The following is a 13,735-nucleotide window of genomic DNA, read 5'->3' as shown; positions in this document are numbered from 1 at the left end:
ACACTGATTTGTGACACTGATTTGTGACACTGATTTGTTACACAGATTTGTGACACTGATTTGTGACACTGATTTGTGACACTGTTTTGTTACACTAATGTGTTACATTGATTTGTGACACTGATTTGTGACACTGATTTGTGACACTGTTTTGTTACACTGTTTTGTTACACAGATTTGTGACACTGATTTGTTACACTGATTTGTTTTACTGTTTTGTTACACAGATTTGTGACACTGTTTTGTGACACTGATTTGTGACACTGATTTGTGACACTGATTTGTTACACTAATGTGTTACACTGATTTGTGACACTGATTTGTTACACTGATTTGTGACACTGATTTGTGACACTGATTTGTGACACTGATTTGTGACACTGTTTTGTTACACTGTTTTGTTACACTGATTTGTGACACTGATTTGTGACACTGTTTTGTTACACTGATTTGTGACACTGTTTTGTTACACTGTTTTGTTACACAGATTTGTTTTACTGTTTTGTTACACAGATTTGTGACACTGATTTGTGACACTGATTTGTGACACTGATTTGTGACACTGATTTGTGACACTGATTTGTTACTCTGATTTGTGACACTGATTTGTTTTACTGTTTTGTTACACAGATTTGTGACACTGATTTGTGACACTGATTTGTGACACTGATTTGTTACACTGATTTGTGACACTGATTTGTTACACTGATTTGTGACACTGATTTGTTACACAGATTTGTGACACTGTTTTGTGACACTGATTTGTGACACTGTTTTGTTACACTAATGTGTTACATTAATTTGTTACACTGATTTGTGACACTGATTTGTGACACTGATTTGTGACACTGATTTGTTACAGTGATTTGTGACACTGTTTTGTGACACTGATTTGTGACACTGATTTGTGACACTGTTTTGTTACACTGTTTTGTTACACTGATTTGTGACACTGATTTGTGACACTGTTTTGTTACACTGATTTGTGACACTGTTTTGTTACACTGATTTGTGACACGGATTTGTGACACGGATTTGTGACACTGATTTGTTACACTGATTTGTGACACTGATTTGTGACACTGATTTGTGACACTGTTTTGTGACACTGATTTGTGACACTGTTTTGTGACACTGATTTGTGACACTGTTTTGTTACACTGTTTTGTTACACTGATTTGTGACACTGATTTGTGACACTGTTTTGTTACACTGATTTGTGACACTGTTTTGTGACACTGATTTGTGACACTGATTTGTTACATTGATTTGTGACACTGTTTTGTGACACTGATTTGTGACATTGATTTGTGACACTGATTTATGACACTGATTTGTGACACTGTTTTGTTACACTGTTTTGTTTTACTGTTTTGTTACACTGATTTGTGACACAGATTTGTGACACTGATTTGTGACACTGATTTGTTACACTGATTTGTGACACTGATTTGTTTTACTGTTTTGTTACAACTGATAGACTACTAGGAGCTAATTTACCAATAATGTAATTACTGAAACAGGTTTTTATTTGACCTTAATTTTTAGCCAAGGGTCTCTTTTAAATAATTTATTTCATGTTTCAGCTCCAAACCAAGCACATACAAGCCAGATGATGAGGAACCTGGTCTGCATGAAATTGAGAAAAAGCACATTACTGCCAAGAGGTAATTTTATGTCTCAGCTGTTTCCCATTATCCACAGGTCCATGATAGTAAATACATGATCAGAATGACATGTTGTTTTGTGTCAAAGCAAGTCTGGAGATGGGGAATACAGAATACAGTGCTAACAGTTATGTTCTAGTGGTCAGGTGGTGTTTAAAGACTGCATATCCACTTGTCAATGTTAGTGTAGAACATCTTTATGTAAATGTGTGTATATATATATACATATAAATATATGTATACATTTTTTTTTCTGTTTTTCCTTCCTAGGCCGGTTGTAATGGAGAGGTTCCCTCAACATGTGTCTGACCTACATAAAGACAGCAAGTTGAAGTTCGCCAGGGAATATGAGGTGAGAAAAGACCAAAAATTATTACTATGTGTTTCCATTACATTACATTAGAAAGATAAACATCTTTTAATGAAGTAGAAATTGAATCATAACTTTTGAATAATTCAAAGATATACACACTATCAGGTACATGGAGCTTTATCTTCAATAAACTTTATCATAAAAGCTAAATTTTGAAATGCATTATGCATTACTAGCAGATAATGAGACACTTTCTGGTCCAGAAATTTACTCAATGTAACCCTATCAATTAGCTCTCAAATTGGATACATTATGGATGAACAATTAAATCTCGGTTTATAATTCTACTTCAGTGCCACCAACATATCAGAGTTTCAATACTAACTCGTTTGATTTCAAGAGACAATCTCTTCTATACTGATAAATGTGCAGTGTGGTTCAGAACTTAAATAACTGACTTGCTTGTGTTTATTAGGACCTGAAGGAGCTGAGTGCCAAACACCCATGTAATGCTGCAAATGAGGATGGAAACAAACTTAAGAATAGATATGTCAATATTCTGCCTTGTAAGTATCTATTGTTCAACAGAGAATCAACCCTTATAATCTCCTTGCATAAATCAGCCGGTTTTATCTCACAATGGAAGCCACAAGGAAACATGTTTACCACACATTATCAAAAACTAAACAATGTGACCATAAGGATGTTGTTTACATTTCATACCACATTAGCTATATATAAAATTTGATGTGTATTATGGATTACACATTTATGACTTATTAGTGATAACTAGGATATATCCCACCCTGTATATTTGTTTTCACATGCAGTTGACCACAGTCGAGTGAAACTGAATCCCACTGACCCAGAGGACCCATCCACAGACTTCATCAATGCAAACTACATTCCTGTAAGTGAAACTTTTGTCAATGAATTTGATGAATAGCTTTAATCTGTAATTGTCAGCTGTTCTACTGTATACATGACATTGTATTATAATTATAATGTAAATACACAATTATATCCTATCATAAATAACTTTTTACCACTTTCTTTGACATTCTAAGCTGTCTGTCCTACTATTTGGTTCTGTGTATCACAAGATAAAACAACATAATTCTTTGACATTCTAAGCTCTCTGTCCTACTATTTGGTTCTGTGTATCACAAGATAAAACAACATAATTCTTTGACATTCTAAGCTCTCTGTCCCACCAAATAGTTCTGTGTATTATGGTTCTGTGTATCACAAGATAAAACAACATAATTCTTTGACATTCTAAGCTCTCTGTCCTACTATTTGGTTCTGTGTATCACAAGATAAAACAACATAATTCTTTGACATTCTAAGCTGTCTGTCCCACTAATTGGTTCTGTGTATCACAAGATAAAACAACATAATTCTTTGACATTCTAAGCTCTCTGTCCCACCAAATAGTTCTGTGTATTATGGGGTAAAACAACATGATTCTTTGACATTCTAAGCTGTCTGTCCTACTATTTGGTTCTGTGTATCACAAGATAAAACAACATAATTCTTTGACATTCTAAGCTGTCTGTCCCACCAAATAGTTCTGTGTATTATGGGGTAAAACAACATAATTCTTTGACATTCTAAGCTGTCTGTCCTACTATTTGGTTCTGTGTATCACAAGATAAAACAACATAATTCTTTGACATTCTAAGCTCTCTGTCCCACCAAATAGTTCTGTGTATTATGGGGTAAAACAACATAATTCTTTGACATTCTAAGCTGTCTGTCCCACTAATTGGTTCTGTGTATCACAAGATACTACAACATAATTCTTTGACATTCTAAGCTGTCTGTCCTACTATCTGGTTCTGTGTATCACAAGATAAAACAACATAATTCTTTGACATTCTGCTGTCTGTCCCACTAATTGGTTCTGTGTATCACAAGATAAAACAACATAATTCTTTGACATTCTAAGCTCTCTGTCCCACCAAATAGTTCTGTGTATTATGGGGTAAAACAACATGATTCTTTGACATTCTAAGCTGTCTGTCCTACTATTTGGTTCTGTGTATCACAAGATAAAACAACATAATTCTTTGACATTCTAAGCTCTCTGTCCCACCAAATAGTTCTGTGTATTATGGGGTAAAACAACATAATTCTTTGACATTCTAAGCTGTCTGTCCTACTATTTGGTTCTGTGTATCACAAGATAAAACAACATAATTCTTTGACATTCTTCTCTGACCAAATAGTTCTGTGTATTATGGGGTAAAACAACATAATTCTTTGACATTCTAAGCTGTCTGTCCCACTAATTGGTTCTGTGTATCACAAGATACTACATAATTCTTTGACATTCTAAGTTCTGTCCCACTAATTGGTTCTGTGTATCACAAGATACTACAACATGATTCTTTGACATTCTAAGCTGTCTGTCCTACTATCTGGTTCTGTGTATCACAAGATAAAACAACATAATTCTTTGACATTCTAAGCTGTCTGTCCCACTAATTGGTTCTGTGTATCACAAGATACTACAACATAATTCTTTGACATTCTAAGCTGTCTGTCCCACTAATTGGTTCTGTGTATCACAAGATAAAACAACATTGATCTTTGACATTCTAAGCTGTCTGTCCCACTAATTGGTTCTGTGTATCACAAGATACTACAACATAATTCTTTGACATTCTAAGCTGTCTGTCCTACTAATTGGTTCTGTGTATCACAAGATAAAACAACATAATTCTTTGACATTCTAAGCTCTCTGTCCCACCAAATAGTTCTGTGTATTATGGGGTAAAACAACATAATTCTTTGACATTCTAAGCTGTCTGTCCTACTATTTGGTTTTGTGTATCACACGATAAAACAACATTGATCTTTGACATTCTAAGCTGTCTGTCCCACTAATTGGTTCTGTGTATCACAAGATAAAACAACATAATTCTTTGACATTCTAAGCTGTCTGTCCTACTATTTGGTTCTGTGTATTATGAGGTAAAACAACATAATTCTTTGACATTCTAAGCTGTCTGTTCCACTAATTGGTTCTGTGTATCACAAGATAAAACAACATAATTCTTTGACATTCTAAGCTCTCTGTCCCACCAAATAGTTATGTGTATTATGGGGTAAAACAACATAATTCTTTGACATTCTAAGCTGTTTATCCTACTATTTGGTTTTGTGTATCACAAGATAAAACAACATAATTCTTTGACATTCTAAGCTGTCTGTCCTACTAGTTGGTTCTGTGTATCACAAGATACTACAACATAATTCTTTGACATCTGATACCGTCTTTCCCACTAGATAGTTCTGTGTATTATGAGATAAATCTGTTTCAGGGCTACAACTCTCCACGAGAATACATAGCATCCCAGGGCCCAATACCAAGCACCATCGACGACTTCTGGAGAATGATATGGGAACAACAAGTATCAATCTGTGTCATGTTGACTCTGTGTAAAGAGGATGGAAGGGTAGGTATCACAACAGTTGCAGATGTCCTGAATTAATTTCTGTAGATCTTCATTATCTTGCATTACTAGATTAAAGGCAATCAGTGGAGATTTTTTGACTGGTCTAAAAATCAGTTAGAGGAGAGTACATTATACACTTTCCATTTACCTTTCAAATTCTTTTCATGAAATCACCTGTAACCAATACAGTTACTACTATGAAAGTATTAGCAAGTAAGATCCACCCTGTATCAGTGTTTGTCCTGTTGTGCATTGTTGCAGATCAAGTGTGAACAATATTGGCCTACGGAACGTAACGAGCCTAAGCAGTATGGTGATATTGTCGTAGAGATTACTTCCTATTCCACGGTCAACACCTATGATCACAGAATCTTCAAAATAACACAGGTAAGCTTCCTTATCTACTACATGATTTTGGCCACATTCTGGTATAAGAAATATCCAAGTTTGTATTCAATCAGGCAACATAAAGTGAAAGGGAAACTTTGAGCAATGCGGATGGCAAACCTGAAGCATTTTGCAATTTATTAGTCATTATCAAGCAGTTCAAAATCTAAGATGCAAATAGCCAGCTCTACAAATTCATTGAGAAATTTGTAGTAATACAGATTCTGTGGGAAATTTCCAGTGAAATATTTCATGGGAAATTTCCAGTGATACATATTCAGTGTGAAATCTCCATGGTACAGATTTAGTGGGAAATCTCCATGGTACAGATTTAGTAGGAAATCTCCAGTGATACATTTGCGGTTGGAAATTTAAGATGATGCAGATTCAGTTGAAAAAAAAAATTAATACATATAATTTTAATAGAATAAAAACATACATTACTTTTTACATTAAATATTTATAAATTAAATGCATATTGCATTATCTAGAAATATATATATAACCCTGAATACAACTAGAAAATGAATACAATAATCAACAAATAAAGTATATATATATATATATAAAAAGTGGAAAATCTTAAGTAAAACAGATTCAGTGGGAAATCTCCAGAACTGTTTTTAATTGCAAAAGTTTGAATTAAGTCTGCATAAAAATTTTAATATGATTTTCTGATGATGGTTTCTTTCAAAATATGCATCAATTTTATTTTCAGGGAGATCAGACACGAACTCTAAAACATTTCCATTTCTTGAATTGGAAGGACTTCTCTGCAAATGTTCAGAATGATGTCATGATTGACTTTATACAAAATGTGCGAGCACACATTCAACCTCCTGACAAGAAGGGCCCAATGATTATTCACTGCAGGTCAGAATTTGATAGCCTTATTGAAGTAAGAGAGTAAATGTGTTATCATTTTGCTGAGACTTTAAATGCAACTTTTTATATTATATTGGTGATTCTGTCATCCTTCTGCAGAAGAAACATCTAGAAAACTGCAGACACCTTGATTTCAAAATAATTCATGTTGGATCATGCTTGGTAACTGCATTTGTAACATTTTGGAATTCAACTTTAACTGCAGCAAAACAAATGCAAATATCTAATACCCTAATTTTGGACATACAGCATATCACACTGAATAATTGTTTGATGTTTTAGTGCTGGAGTTGGTCGCACAGGAACATACATGGCCTTAGATCAACTTATACAGTTCATAGACGAGCATGACTTTAGTGAGATGATAGACATCTTCGACTTGGTTTTGTCAATGAGGAATTACAGAGTGTTTATGGTCCAGACAGAGGTATGGTGTCTTGAAGCTTTACTAATGCATAGTTGGTACATTGCGAGTCTGGCTGTGTTCACATCTATTTCAGCCCTTGAAAAAATATATAGATATATCCCTGTAGCCATGGATACCAATTTAAACATCAAATTCAGCCAATAAAAACCTCGGATATATAAATCCCTGTAGCCATGGGTAACCAATATAAACATCAAAGGCAGCCAATAAAAACCTCAGATATATATATCCCTGTAGCCATGGGTAACCAATATAAACATCAAAGGCAGCCAATAAAAACCTCAGATATACCGAGTATATATCCCTGTAGCCATGGATAGCAACATAATTATCAAAGGCAGCTCTTACCATCTCCTTCAGCTTGCTTTCCTATCATCATGTATGTTATATATCATACTTTAATACAATAAAGGTTTTGTTTTTCTAAGATAATGATGCCTTGTCTACCTTGTAATGGAGGTATAGCTACCTGTACATCATCTGTCCATCTACATTACTTCCAGTTAATTCATAAACCTAAGTGAGGATTTTTTTTTCTTCAACAGTTTTCAAAATCTTAATCAGTACCTGCATTTTGTTACAGCAACAATATGTGTTTATTCATGACTGTGCAAAGGACCTGATTGAGAGAAAGAAAGCTCGACTGCAGAATAATGATGATGATGAAAATCTCTATGTCAACAGAGCATATGGTAAGTATTATCGTCCTGATATTCCTGAACTTATCCATATTTGAGGCAATAATATATTCATCATCATGGCAGTGTTGAGATATTATTGATTAAAAGATAATTACATTTTATAAAACATATAAATATTCAATGTTTTATGAAGAAATATGAATAAACACTGTGTTTACATACTCTTCTACTTTTGTTGATACATCCAGATGAATTAAATTTGAGGTGAACTCTAGTACTTAGTCGTGTCTTGAAGGATCAAAGATTTAGATGCTCTAGCTACATCCTATAAAATGAAAATAAGTCCTGATATAAATAACAATTATTTTGGTACTACTTGTTTTTCAGAGGAAGATCCGGATGAAAACCTGTACCAAAATCAGAACTTTTTTGAGAATAAAACTGAGCTTTAACCAAAAACCAGCAGACAAAATATGAAGGGTCATATGAATATATCATCAACTGGTTCATACCTCTGATTTGTGGACATTACTGTAATGTCACTTTTATCAGAGGAAAATTTTATATTGTTATACTCCTTCTGTTATGGAGAAAGGTAATCCTCTTTATTTTCACAAAAATGGCCGTCAGAACAGTATATCCAGTAGCTGTTACATAGAGTATATCTAAATTCTTACATCAATATGTAAATATTTTCATATAGTCCACTTTTGAATTACAAAGAACAACCACTCTCTCACTTAAGTGCCAATTTCTACTTCAAGTATGAAGTGTATAGCTGGTTTGAGGTTTTTTAATGGCTAGATTCAGGAATAAACTGGTTACATTTTGTTTTTGGAAGTAAAAGTTTTTTATCTATGGTAATATGGGGATGATGAAAAAGCTTACTTCATCAGTTGAAAAAAAGTAAGTGAAACATATCAAAACTTTTTTTTAAAAAAAATAAGGCTTTGCATGTATGTAGAATTACATGAAAATGTCCATCATTGATGTCAGTTCTCTGATGTTTATGATGTTACAAACATATCCATAGGTTAAGAATTCCAGCTATTTGTCTTATTTTACAAAGTTTTTGTTAATCAAAAAGTACTTCATGGATAAAAACTGTTTTTTGGCAATCAAAATCTTTTGGACACAATCAATTGAATCTATGACAGATAAATTAACATTTTTCTCTGTTCTAATTAATGCAAAAATATCACCAATATGTTACAAAGTGTTGGTTTCATTTTGTGCAAAAATGAATCTATATAATTAGCTTTATTATAGTTAATCTTGTATTGTGATAAAGTAATTCCCAATAGGAATTCTTATTTCTTGCTTTAATGAATATTAATTGTATGTCAACCATTTCAATAATTAAGCATGTTTATATGGTATTTGAATCTGTATGTCTTTTAAAGTCCCAATATATGCAGCTTTAAGTAAAAGATTGTAAAGAAAATTAATTTTTATATAGATATAGTAAAATTAACCTATTTCATTTGAAAGCAGTTGAAATTCACTCTTTGTAAAGATGCCTTCATTTACAATATGGTTGCCCAATCATGGCTGAATTCGTCACTTCGTATAACATTGGTTTATATTTTCAGTATGACACTTTTATCAATTTTGATTTGTATCAATATCCTTGCCATGGTTTTTTCATAGATACCACTCAGCTTATAATTATGTTTTGATTTTTATGTTATCTTAGAAACTTTCTGAATCCTGTAAATATATTGGGGCTTTAATGATGATTTGGTTATAAATACAGCTCTGTATTTTAAGAATCAGATAAAGGAGTTAGTTGGAATGGTATTCAGATATAACTGAGATACATGGTATCGCATGAGATATGTTAGCTTTACATTTAAAGACTTGCAATATGTTAACTTCTAATGGCCATTTAAATGTTTTTAATATTTACAACCTTTACATTCCTATTAAACATGTATACCATTATTATTATAGATGGTTTAATGTTACAGTATTGCTCCATTCTTCAGCTGTGATTTGTCTTTGAAGTGTTATTAACAGGTTCAGCTTTGAGGAAATATAAATAATCATTCCAATCGAATGTTAATTATCAGATAGCATCTTTTATACAAATTTATATAGCATATGCATATCTCTTTATTCGGAAAAAAATACTGGTTTTGAAAATAATACTACTATCTGTTCTGTACAATAATTTCTTAGGGCCGTAGTAGTTACTATTGCCAAGCTTTATTTTCATTGTAAATCATTGTATTTTGTTAAGCATTTTAATATATGTACATTTATATTGCTACAAAGATTTTGGATGATCTCTCACATGTTTTAGTGCTTCCAATAATTGTAGCAGTCCATTGTTGACCAATGGTGCCTTCTTGTTACAGTGTTATTGTTTATCAAAGATAATTAAAATCTTTTAAGGATTTCTTCACACACACATATATGCAGACACATTTTTTGTTGTAGTATCATTGTTTTGGTTAAAAACCAGGAAATGAAGATTTTCATTTTCGATACTAAATTTAAGGCATGCTTTCTCTGATATTACTACTGGGGAACATTAATTTCATATTTGAACTCAACACCCATCCCTTCTTAAGGTGGTTGGTTAGTTATATAAGTTCCCATCATATCAACTCTTGCTTAAATTATTTTTATTTTTATCTTTGTTCATTCAATATATTTCATTTAAATTTGATCATGAAAGGTTTACACTGTCTATATGATATGAACAAATTTATTATATTATGTTTGTTTCTGTCATGAAATAGGATTTCTTTTATTTGTTTGACTTAGATTTATTGTATTGATAGGAAGTTAAGCAAGGATACTCTTTAACGATTATGAAATATATTTGCAATTCATCAAAAAAAAAGCAAAAAAAAAAAAGAAACACTATGATTCTGTTGATGTTATGGGAAATTTGCAGCTGTTATGGGAAATTTGCAAAATTTGCAGATGTTATGGGAAATCAACTTTATTTCTGAGAAAATTTTTCATATTTTATGATTGTCTTCATAGTGTCGTTTATTACAAAGTTGCATGCGGAAGCACAGGAAAAGTTATCATAAAATGTGCACAGGTTGTTGGGAACACTTTCTTATATGGAATATTTTCCCAACATAAATTTCATTTCAATGTTTTAGTTGTTAAACATATCCAGTAACTTGCATTCCTAGATTTGTAACATGGATGTGTTTCCATCCGGTGTATTTTGTGTTTGCTAAGATCCAGTTCAGTGATAATTTGTTTTCTATATATATATATATTAGGTAAGAGTTACAATATTGCATGTAATGAATTTTCATTTATAGATATATCTGTGATGTCTATATTTCTCAGTGATAGCAATATCACTGAGCAATTTATACCCATTGTTTCTATGAACTTACATCAAAATTTTTATTGTGTATAAATATTTCTTTTATTGATGTATGTAAAAAAGAAATGCCATTGAATATATTCTACACAAAGCAGAAACTCATAGTTTTTACTTCAGGTACTCACAAATAAAAACATATCTTGTAATATTTAAATTGTACTTTAGCAGCACTTAAAATTCATTCCCAAGGTATTGGTCTCCAGAAAAAATAGCGTCACTGTTAGCCAGAACCCTGCTAAAATGGTGAAATAAACCACAAATCAAATTAATTTTTAATCAACTACTGCATAATATCGAAGATATGACAGAAATAATCAACTAAATACTTGAGGAGAAATCCAAAGGGTCAGGAATAAATTCTGAATTATGGAGCTTCTGTCAGAGAGGAAACACTGTTTTGGATACCTGAAATATGGTTTGTAAATATCTGATAAGTAAATGTGGTAATGAAAATTTTTCTCAGAGTTTACAACAGTAAAGTAGTTTAAGGTTGATATTTTGAGTGTCAGTTTTGACCCATTTTATTATATTAGTGTTATGTAAATTTTATTCAGGACATTAATACAACACCAACAGTTAGGAAAAGGAGATTTGAAGGGGATAAATGTTGTGGTGCTAATAGGTGTAAATCTCAACACAAGTGTTCCTGATACCCAAATCAAAACTATATTTTTTTTTGTATTCATGCATTTGTTTGTGTATTTTTACATATATCATTTGAAAATATAAATGGGAAACTGTAGACTGTTGAGATAAACTTTGTTTTAAACTACTTTTCAGTAACACAAGATAGACCTGCTTGGAAAGGAGAAGAAATTTTTAATAAATCAGATCTGTAATGAGATATAACAAACTAGGAAAATTGGTAAAACATTGTATAATGTAATCAAGTAAATTGTGAGGTTTATACCCTTATATAATGAAGGTATTTCAAAATGCTTTTGATTTCAAACATAAGAAAGTATTTTATGAATAGCCTGATGTGAGGATACCTATAACAGGGAATATTTTAGGTGCACATTCAGTTCTGTCCTCTTTTCATTCATTTGAATTTCCTATAAAATACAAATGTATATTACCTTTTGGTAAAATTTGTTTACATTATCTTTATTTAATCTTATCACAACGAGTGAAATTATCAACTTATAGTAATGATAGTTCTACCAAAGATGACTATTGTTAAACGGTAGTGAACTGTTCACTCTATATTGTATAACAATGCAAAAGAAATGGTGCAGGGACCCATTGTTTTAGATGTTGGATGCAGACAAAATGCTCACAATTTTTTCTGTAGAAAGATTGGGTTCCTTTTTAATACTCATGGTCTACACAGAATGTGTTGCTCATACAACCTCTGCAAATAAAACAATAAAAATTGTCCCAGCTGAAAAGGTTCCTTCTTAACATAGATTTGGTTCCCCTTTAAAATCCATCCAATACTTGCTTTAAAGATGTACAGTGTGCTTGTTAGCAAAAATATAGTATTTCTAGACTTATTAATCAGACTTTAGCTGGATATGATATTTATACAAATATATATATATATACATGCATATGTTGGTTCCTAAGCATTTTGTAATGATGTGAGTTTTTATAATGATGCAATCTTTGGTAACAAAATATGTCATAATACTAGCTGGAGATTTTAGAATGGCTAACATCAGAAAAAAGAACACAAGGGATGTCTGTGTATCTTCTGTATATATATACATAGACATATAAGCCTTTGTTGGTTGGTAATCAATCGTTGAAAAGATCTGAAAAGAATGCATTATTATTCTCAATTATGTACTTAATTGTTTTAATCACCTGTTTTTTACTATATGGATATTATCATAGTTTTATGAAAAAACGAAACTCTCTTTTACCTGATGCAAAGTATCTCAAGACTAGCTTATTCACGATATTTTTGAAGCATATATTTTGATGGTAAATTGATTTATGATATATAATATATTTTCATATATAACTAATAAAACATCTTCATTATAACGTAATTTGTTTTATATTTATTCAATTCCCTTTCGTAGAATTAGGGTTGTGATTGACTTGTAGACAATGTGGAGATCATTTACATAGATAATATGATGCTTTACATGTCCAAAAGTCCTGACTCATGGTCTATTCCCATCCCCATGCAAATCGACTACAATTTCCAGTATACTCCAATTATCACTGTAAATGTTATGAAAATACATCTGATCAGTAAAGAACCTGACATAGCCGCAGTGGTCAAATGTTTGTGCAAAAAATTCAAATGCTTTCAGGTACATAAAATGAGTCACATAGGTCTGGAGTCACACCAATGTTTCCTGTACTGTTTTAAACCAGGCTGTTTTGAAAATAATATATGTTGTTCTCCTAGCTACCAGGCTCTGCTTACTCAAGTTATAGCAAGTGAAAACTAATTGCTGCCTGAGGAAAAAAACGAGTGATAAATGCAAAATTAACACTCAAAAATATCAGTCAGATGTGTCTCAACAAATGTACAGCTGTGAATATAAAGAATGTTTTCGGTTTTGTTTAATTCATGTTTATGAATTTCTGCTTACCACTAGTTATCTTTTTTTAAATAAAATGACTGGCCCCAGTT

General features: G+C 32.0%; 1 protein-coding gene across 1 annotated transcript in view; it reads left to right on the top strand.

The window, feature by feature from the left end:
* The window catches only part of LOC132563747 (tyrosine-protein phosphatase 10D-like), a 35,942-nt gene extending 26,921 nt beyond the window's left edge, over positions 1 to 9,021 (top strand). Inside the window, exons 15-24 of the mRNA XM_060228496.1 lie at positions 1,587 to 1,667; positions 1,938 to 2,019; positions 2,456 to 2,546; positions 2,811 to 2,890; positions 5,310 to 5,444; positions 5,706 to 5,831; positions 6,550 to 6,704; positions 6,999 to 7,143; positions 7,727 to 7,835; positions 8,172 to 9,021. Of these exons, the coding sequence (XP_060084479.1) occupies positions 1,587 to 1,667; positions 1,938 to 2,019; positions 2,456 to 2,546; positions 2,811 to 2,890; positions 5,310 to 5,444; positions 5,706 to 5,831; positions 6,550 to 6,704; positions 6,999 to 7,143; positions 7,727 to 7,835; positions 8,172 to 8,236 (1,069 nt within the window). The 3' untranslated portion in view covers positions 8,237 to 9,021. The remainder of the gene's footprint in view (positions 1 to 1,586; positions 1,668 to 1,937; positions 2,020 to 2,455; positions 2,547 to 2,810; positions 2,891 to 5,309; positions 5,445 to 5,705; positions 5,832 to 6,549; positions 6,705 to 6,998; positions 7,144 to 7,726; positions 7,836 to 8,171) is intronic.
* Positions 9,022 to 13,735: the final 4,714 nt, after the last annotated feature.

Source organism: Ylistrum balloti, unplaced genomic scaffold, assembly GCF_031769215.1.
Source record: "Ylistrum balloti isolate Yb309-2 unplaced genomic scaffold, AGI_CSIRO_Ybal_v1 Utg371844, whole genome shotgun sequence".
NCBI lineage: Eukaryota > Metazoa > Mollusca > Bivalvia > Pectinida > Pectinidae > Ylistrum > Ylistrum balloti.
Note: the sequence above shows the minus strand (reverse complement) of the source record. Positions and strands in the feature narration are given on the sequence as shown.